At 32.6% G+C, this 9,545-nt stretch overlaps 1 protein-coding gene across 1 annotated transcript in view; it reads right to left on the bottom strand.

The window, feature by feature from the left end:
• The window catches only part of LOC100483879 (VPS54 subunit of GARP complex), a 15,397-nt gene extending 7,616 nt beyond the window's left edge, over positions 1 to 7,781 (bottom strand). The window contains exons 1-4 of the mRNA XM_034653343.1: positions 7,018 to 7,781; positions 5,737 to 5,844; positions 3,716 to 3,771; positions 2,619 to 2,715 (exon numbers count right to left, since the gene is read on the bottom strand). Of these exons, the coding sequence (XP_034509234.1) occupies positions 2,619 to 2,715; positions 3,716 to 3,771; positions 5,737 to 5,844; positions 7,018 to 7,098 (342 nt within the window). The 5' untranslated portion in view covers positions 7,099 to 7,781. The remainder of the gene's footprint in view (positions 1 to 2,618; positions 2,716 to 3,715; positions 3,772 to 5,736; positions 5,845 to 7,017) is intronic.
• Positions 7,782 to 9,545: the final 1,764 nt, after the last annotated feature.

The following is a 9,545-nucleotide window of genomic DNA, read 5'->3' as shown; positions in this document are numbered from 1 at the left end:
AAAAAAATCTTTAAAAAAAAAAAAAAAAAAAGAAAATAGGCAAAAAAAAATATTTCTCCAAAGAAGACATACAAATGGCCAATAAGCACATGAAAAGATGCTTGACATCACTAATCATTAGAAAAACGCAAATCAAAAATAAATGAGATACCACCTCACACCCATAAGGATGGATACTATCAAAAAAAGAAAAAATAAGTGTTTGTATATGGAGAAATTGGAACCCTTTGAGAGAGAGAGAGAGAGAGAGAAAGCACGTGCACATGTGCATGTGTGGGGGGAGCAGGGTGAGAGGGAGAGACAATCTCAAGCAGACTCCACGCTGAGTGTAGAGCCTGATGTGGGGCTCAATCCCATGACCCCAAGATCACTACCTGAGCCAAAACCAAGAGTCAGACACCAACTGCACCACCAAGGCGCCCCCAAAACAACCTTTTCTGATAACAAAAGTTATACATCTCTTGTGGAAAATTTAGGAAAAACAAACAAAAAAAGAATAATAAATTTAAATTATAACTGCCAAAAGATAGCTACCAAAAAGACAAACTATCTCTTTATTCTACAAAGATGAAGAGATAATAAATCTTTTTAACATAGCTGAGATCACACTATGTAAATTGGTCTATATTTTTCCTTTTCACTTAATGTTATAATGTATGCATTTTCCTCAACATTAAAAATCCTCGGCTGCATGATATTCTATGGTAATGAATATACCAGGCATAATTTACCATTCCTCTACTATTAGACATCTGGGTTCTTTCCAATTTGTAGTTATTTAAAAATTCTGAATTAAAAATGAACAGCTTGTAATTAAAACGATTTTTCAGTGAAATCATATCCTTACAGAATCACAAACTTTTTTCAAAGAAAAAAGTACTATATTTATAGGTTATATATTATCTTCAAGATGTTTTACAGAAGTATTAGCTTAAGGGGTCTAAATGTGAAAATGAGAAATTACAACTAGGATAAATCACTGTTTCCATATGGCACATACATCAAATAAAATTTTGGCTTAATTTAACTGATACAGAGCCTAAAAGTAAAATAGCTATAAAAAAATTTACTGGCAAAAGATATGGAAGCAACCCAAGTGTCCAACCATAAATGAATGGGACGAAGCAGATGTGGTGTACATACACACACAGGAATATTACTCAACCATAAGAAAGAGTGAAATCCTCCCATTTGCAACAAAACGGATGACTCTAGAGGGCATAATGCTAAGTGAAGTCAGTCAGAGACAGACAAATACAGTATGATTTCACTCATATGTGGAATATAGAAAACAAAACAAAGAAAAAAGGAGTCAAAAAACCAGATTCTTAAATATAGAGAACTGGTGGTTGCCAGTGGGAAGGTGGGGAGGGGGATGGATGAAATAGGTGAGGTAGAGTAAGAGTACACTTATTGTGGTGAGCACCAAATAATGTATAGAATTTTGAATCATTACTATGTACACCTGACACTAATATAACACTATATGTTAATTATACTTAAATTTTAAAAAATTACTGGCAAAAAGTTGGCCAATTCTACAATTTGCAGTGTAAGAGTTTTATACATCATGGACTTGCAATAATAGAACTGTGTGTGATGAAGTCATGGTGGGAATATAGGAAAAAGTGAAAACATGGCCTAGTTATTGAGCAATCCATGGATACAAGTTTGCTATCTATTGCTATTGATGCGTGGGATCAACAAATTTTGGTAGAAGTCTAAATTAAGTACAATGAATCATGTTTTTAAAAAATTCTCCTACTCAGAAAGGTTATATGCAGGACTTAGCATCACTCCAATGTTGATAAGAAAAAGTCATGTCACAGATAAGTACCAAAGTACCTCAGACAATTTAACAGGATACTCAAGAGATGCCAGGGATGTTAACTAGCACATGTAACCCAATACTGACATCTGATAATTCCAAGAATGTCAAATTTCACAAACAGCCTGTTAACACTCAGTAATTCCTAATGACTCTCTTATTAAAACACAGCCATGACATGTTGGTAATTCTAACCGAAATATATTAGTCAATGACATCTTTTCTTCTGAAAAATGCTGTGTGGCATTTGTTCTTTTCCTTACACTAAGTGGCATAAAACTGAGTGATCTGACTAAAGAGACAGAATAATTAAATGTAACGTATAATCCTTGATTAGCTCCCAAATTAAAAAGTGAAATAAAAACCTACAATGAAGGACATTAGTAGAGCAATTTAAATATGAACTATATGTTAAAAAATACCATCATATCAACATCAAATATTTCTAAAAAATAAGTGGTTTGGAACAGATTTTTGGGTGTTTCACAATATCATACCTCTAGATAATCCAGAGAGATTAAGAATTACAAAATCACAAGAGGAAATATTACTATATAATATTTAATGCCAAATAAGCATATTTTTAATATAAAACATCATCCAAAATTACAGAGTATCAAAGTACTCTGAAGCACTTCACATCTTATTTGAAACCAAGCCTCATTAGAAAAATTACAAAACAAAGAACTTGTGTTTCTTTCTAATTTGATTCTGTATGTATATTATATATCTAGAAAGTAGACTTACTTTTAGGGATATTCTGGACAAAATGATAATCACATAGGCTTACCTTAACTCTTTGCAGGAAAATTGTAAACTTAGAGAAAATATCTTTTAGCAGATCAAACCACTGAGGAAAATTCAACATTCTCATCTGATCTGCAAGCCTAGGGGGGAAAAAAATCAAACAAAAATAATGACTGTCTTTGGGCAACTAGGAGTTTATTCTCAAAAGATAATTCTATACTTGAGATATAGGAATTTCTCTATTTGAGAAAATTTCATAGGAAAGAAAATTAAAAATAACTGACTCTCCATGTCCATAGAACTTTTAACAGAATCCCAATAACTTAATTTTTCCAACTACTAGTGACTCCTGCACTTTTACAGTTGCTTTAACTAATACTGAAACAGAGCCTTCACTAAGTAATAGTGTGGAAATTAAAACTCCTCAATCCTTATTCTAGGAGTTTGGCCCAGAGAAGTTTCACAGGTATGCATACTGATATTCATATCTTGAACCAGTTAATAGAGTTTAGGTATCTATATGAAATAAAATTCATAGTTACAAAATATCACTATTCTTCTCAAAAATTAAAGAATAGGAATTTCAAGGGTGAAAACAAAAAATTATAGATAGGCACTGAGGCAATTCAAAATCATGTATTCAAATTTCTCAAAGGCAATTAGAAGTTGAGTTTTAATTATACAGCTAAATAATTTAAACTTAACACTGCTATTTCTCTGAGATGGATTATATTCAATCTCCCTCCTCCATATCTACACTGTATCCTCTCCATCCTCTCTCTGCCCTGGGAGGCTGACCTGCAAGGGTTGGCCAATGAGAAGCCCTTACAAAAGACTGGAAGGAGCAAAGGTCCCTCTCCCTCCCTGAGAAGTTGTCTCAGGGTGATTGCCTCCTGCACTGAAAATCACTTCAACTAGCACAGGTCCCTTTCCCCACCCCCACAAACTACTAAGTGTCTTCCTTAATCCTACTAACTGTTCTCATCCTTTGTCCCTGAAAGGTCCTGAACTGTCACTTGTGATTTTCCTACACTCTGCCCATACCTTAGTAAATAATTCCTTAACCAAATCCTCCCTAGATTATTCTAATGTGTAATCTTTTCCCTGACTGATAGCCCCCAACCTAATATTTATACTTACTTCACAACAACATCTGTGTCAATTTCTTCTATCTGTGAAACTTTATTAATCACACACTGCAAAATTTAAGAAAAAAAATGTTTAATGACTTTAGAATTCTAAGTACTAAATGCCTCATTTGTATATTAAAAATGACCTCAATGAAAAAAAATGACCTCAGTGACTATTAGCATCATTTTACCAGACTTCTCTTGTGTCTCATACATACCTCAAGGCATACAAAAAAACTGTATATCCTTACCCTATTAAATAATATTCCAGGTTATGCTTGAATGGTATTAATTAAAACGCCCTACTATTTAAAACTATTCAAAACCATACACCAAACAAACAAAACAACAACCAGACCTATAATTCTTAGGAACAAAGTATAAGCCCCATATTAAAACTCCAAAAGAAATTCATTTGGGGGGGTTATGTTTTCTTGCAATATACACAACAGTTTAAGTTTTAAAAAGTGCTCAGACTTCAGGAGAATCATAGGAATTACAACATAGCAGTTTTTTAAAAATCTGTTTAGAAGTACTACATACAGAAAACTATACAAATTATGTTCATAGCTCAGTAATCTTTTTATACACTTGTGTAATGAGAACTCAGATCATGAAATTGAACATGGCCAGTAAGCGTCTCTCGTGCTCCCCTCCTGGTCACTACTTCCTCCCAAAAGATAATACTACTTTGATTTCTAATACCACAGATTAGTTCAGTCTATGTTTGAATTTTACAAAAGTATAATCATACAGTGTATACCCCTTTGTGTCTGGTTTCTTTGGCTCTACATTATGTATGTGATATTCATCCATGTTGCTTCATGTGATTTATTCATTCTCATTACTGTGTATATTTAGTCATATAAATATACCGCAACTCTATTATCTTTTCTACTGATGACAGTATTTGGGTTTTTCAAAAATAACAAAAGAATTTTGGCTTTTTCCAGTTTTTTTTTTTTTATTACCAATAGTGCTGCGATGAAATTCCGTGCTGTCTTTGGTGAACTTATGTATGCATTTCTGCTGGGTAAATACCTAGGAGCAGAACTGCTGAGTCATAATATATACATATGTTTAGTGCTAGCAGCTATTACCAACAATTTTTGAAAATTGTTCTAACAATTATAAAATTTAGTGTTTTAGTCAGTGTTTGAAAGAGGTGAAAAATGGGGTAATTATAATTTTCTTTTTTTGCTTTTTTTTTTATTTAAACATTAAAAACTCAGAAATGTACATTCAACCTAATGATGATGATCAATTAAGCCTAATATTTAAAATTATTCTTTTTCATATTTAGAAAAACTGAAGTTTTGTTAATAATATATATGAGTAAAAAGGCAAAACAAAGATGAGGAAAAGACTGAAAAAACACACAGATTTTAGCTTACAATTATCATTTCTGAGAGATAAGGATAAGAGGAAATAAGCATTTACCTACTGCTAGTGAAGGTGTATTTGGTAAAATCTTTTTAGAAAGCAATTCAGTTCTGTCAATTTAAAAATACTCTTCACTCTCTGACTGATAATTTCCCTTCTACAAATTAGCTATAAGAAAATAGTCTTAATTATGGAAAAACCAAACAAAACTTTATACTAAAGATGTGTGTCACAGTGCTCTACAATACCAAACTGAAAACAGCCTAAATATTCAACACAGAGTAAGGCATAAAATAATGTTGATGGAATTTTATACAACCATCAAAAATGATGTTTCTGAAGGGCTTATATGAGAAAATGCTTATCTTATGATTCTAAGTGAAATATATGTACAATCCAAAATCATATTTACACCATGATAGCAACAATGAAAATATCAGTAACAATTTACACTTAGAAATATTCTTAAAGTGATAATCTTTTGGCTGGTAAGACTATTTTTTCTTCTATTTTTCTATATTTTGAGTTTTTAAATCAATGAGAAAATGTTATTATTATAACTGCATATATTATCACTAGAATCATGTAAAAATAAACTTAATGAAAAGATTCTAGACCAAAATATATCAAATAAAAACATATAATTACCTGTTTAATGATATTCTTTGCTGTAATAATCATTTCTTCACTATAGATTTCTAAAAAATTAAGTTTTCTTTGTTTTAAAAGTCCAAATACAAGAGATACAAGTCTTTCCTATTAAAATAAAACATGGAATTTCACAATTTAAATATCAAATAATCTCACTCAGAAGTAGAAATATTCAACATCATGGGTTTTATTATTTGATCCTCAGACCTCAATCCTGCATATGGTATTTTCTAGAAGCCTTAAAAAACCACTTTCACAGCAATCTTGTCATCAGATTACTGGAGTCACCATTCTAAAACAGATCAATCCTAACGCACTATAGTGGATCAAACCGAGCTGGCTTGGGGGTAAAACAATGTAAGTACATTTTGGCCTAGCTTCAACAAGTAGCTACAAAGTATCCTCAAACCCTGATGACCTATAAATACTCCAGGAGCCCTGTGCTTTTTAGTTAGTGGGTCAAGAAGACTGAAATAATGACCTAGACTATTTGGGGGGGATTAACTACAAACACAAACAAAAATCTCTTTACTTACGCTGCTATCAGGGCTTCTGGATTCTTTACTAGTTCTTGGCAATAATCAGCATTGAAAAGTTAGTAGGTAAGGGAAGCCTGGATATCATGTATTTGTATATGCGTATGCCTAAACCATGTTCACAACAGGGGCTCAGTGACTGTTAAATGACTGATAAGTTACAATATAATAATGATCACTTTTATAAAAGACATACTCCAACACATACATACAAATGGATATATGTTAATTCATCCCACATCTATATTTTAAACTTGGTCTATTAGTTATATAAGACCTCATTTTATTTATTTTTTATTTTATTTTTTTTAAGATTTTTTTATTTATTTGACAAAGAGAGACACAGCGAGAGAGGGAACAAAAGCAGGGGGAGTGGGAGAGGGAGAAGCAGGTTTCCCAATGAGCAGGAAGCCCAATGCGGGGCTCAATCCCAGGACTCTGGGATCATGACCTGAGCCAAAGGCAGACGCTTAACGACTGAGCCATCCAGGCGCCCCAAGACCTCATTCTAAATCCAATTTCTAATTAAGGTATAAAATTATTCTCTAACTTCACAGGATAATGAACAATTACGGTCCTTGCTAAAGTCATGTAGTTAGTGAAGGACTTCATAGAAGTCTGACTGAGCTTGAAATTTAAGATAATTTTGCTGACTATAATCTGAGAAGAATGTGTTCTAAACTAAGACTATTAGGAGTTAACGCTAAGCTGACATCAATTTCATCCAGTTCAAAACACATACCTCTTCTAAAATTTGACAATCGTCTTCCAGTGGTCTGTTTAAGTCACTGTGAGAATAAGTAGAAAATTCTGCAATCATCATTTTATCTATCAGTTTTTCTAATTCACAAAGTTGTGATCCCAAATGCCTACAAAGGAAGAAGAAAACGTTGACATATATTCATTAAAAACCCAATTCACTCCACAATCAAGGAAACTAGTTGGCAAAACTTTTCTAGCTGAAAGTATTTGTGCAATAATGTGATATCTGAGTAATGGAATCTTTTAACTTAACAAAAATAACTGATATTTTCATGTCATCTTCCAAATCCTTTTTTTTCTTCACATGTTGAAACTCCAAACACTTAAATGTATTGTAAAGAACATGGTTCTACACATTTCATGACTGTTTTTTTGTCTGCTTTTCACAAACTATTCAGATATTCTAAGTCCTTTCCTAATTAACCATTGACTGAAGAGCAATGTCAGCAGCTCCCCAGACATTCATTTATTCCACAAATACAAGTGCCTACTATGGCCCTATCAGAGTGGATATAAATACCTGAAGGATATAAATACAGGGACAGATTGACTCAATTCAATCTCTGTTACAAAGAACAGTCTGAGTTACTGTGCAATTTCCCTCAGGTCATTATACTCAAAGTCATTAGAACACAAGATTGAAAATATAAAAAATACTAAGCAACAGTCTATCCTTGGAACTTTTTCTCATAAAATATAATGTCCCTTTTAATCTACCTCTAATATTTACAGATCCTACATAGGATTGGAGTGAGAAGGACTCTAATCATATGGGTAAAGTTGTGGGGGTGGTAAAGGCAAATATTACTAACGGGATTTGGAACACTTTCCCTACAGAAAGCAAGCAGTATCCAAATGACAAGAAGGATCCCATGCAGTCCCTGCTGAGGAGGGCCTTAAGGAGCATCACCTTCATATATGAAGGGATCTTTACCATACAATCTAATAGCTTCATAAAAACGATGGGTAATCTAGTTGGTCCAAAGTATTTCAAAAATTAAGTGAAATAGGCCAATGCGAAATCTGTTTATACATTATAAAAAAGTTTTTAAAGCTCTACTTTTGGTGCAATTTCAAAATATGTATATTTAAATGTCTAAATTTATAGACATTTATTATTGAAAAAAGCATTTAAACTACTTATATCCCATCTACTTGAAAAACTAATGTCAGAAACTAAATAGTAAGACCAGATACAGCACATTTTTAAAAAACTAGTTTAAACCATGTGATCTTTTAGACAGATCCATTGTTCTTATATAAACAGCATATGATGGTAAGCAGTGTACTGATAATTTTGAAAAACATGGTAAGTGAAATAACATATAAATTCGCATTTTACAATATGAAAATTATATTTCTTACAGCTAATTAGAAGACTAATAAGATTCTCATAAATGGCACCAACATCTCACAATAAGCTAATTTCAAACATACTCACTAGTACAAACTAAAACATTGCCATAAGGGAAATCAGCAGTGTCTAGCAAAATTACATAGGCAATTAACCTTTGACCTAGGAATCTCACTTCTCCGCATCTGTCTCAAAGATACACTCATAAAAATACAAAAAGAACATACATTCATTGCAGCACTGTTTATAACTGCAAAGGAATAGAAACCACACAAATGTTGAACAATGGGGGCCAGCTGACTATAACAGAGACTATATATACACTTTTAAAAGAATTGAGGAATACCAATTAATATACTAATACAGCTACAGAGCAGTTTCTCAATCTTTTTTTTTTTCACTGTTGCCATGTCCAAAATTCCTTTTAGACATTTTTATTCCTAATCACCTCACACATATGCTTAATATCACAGATATAGTGTATATCTGTTTATGTACCTTGGCCCTTTGGAGGGCCACAAGCCATTATAACATCCAATTTTTTTTTCACCCTTCAAGAACCAATTCTTGCCCCCTTAGGGTGACAGCCCCCATTGAGAAGGCAGACTGTAGAGTGATCTCCAGGGTATACTGTAAAGGTGAAAACAGCAAGGTAAAGAAAAGTAATACAGCATACTAATAATGCTTATCTAAGATGAGGGACAGAGAGATGGTGGGATGGATGATGGATAAACATATATTAAAATTTTTTTAAATGGTGACTTATAGAGTAGGTAGGAAGGAAGGAACCAGAGAGAAGTTAAATTTCTTCAAATATCCTTTGTTCCAGAGATTTGACTTTGGAACCACATAACTACTTAACACAGTTCTAGTACAACATTATATTTCAAAACTTCAACCCTTGAATATCAAAAGCAAATGAAGCAAATGAACTTAACTGTATATCAAGTTAGCAGCAAATGTATACAAAGAGGAATTATTTCAAGTAACTTTAAAACATAGAAATTTATCCATTTATCTCACAAGGATATAGCTTAAGGAAAAGAAGAGAAAGATACCCTCCATGTTTGTAGCACTAATACTGTTAGTTCTGAGAGCATTCTATGTATACTGTGGGATAAAGCAAATAAGTAATTATGTTAGTGTCATTAGAA

The sequence above is a fragment of the Ailuropoda melanoleuca genome, unplaced genomic scaffold, assembly GCF_002007445.2.
Source record: "Ailuropoda melanoleuca isolate Jingjing unplaced genomic scaffold, ASM200744v2 unplaced-scaffold7883, whole genome shotgun sequence".
Classification (NCBI taxonomy): Eukaryota; Metazoa; Chordata; class Mammalia; order Carnivora; family Ursidae; genus Ailuropoda; species Ailuropoda melanoleuca.
This window is presented reverse-complemented; position numbering and strand designations above follow the sequence as displayed.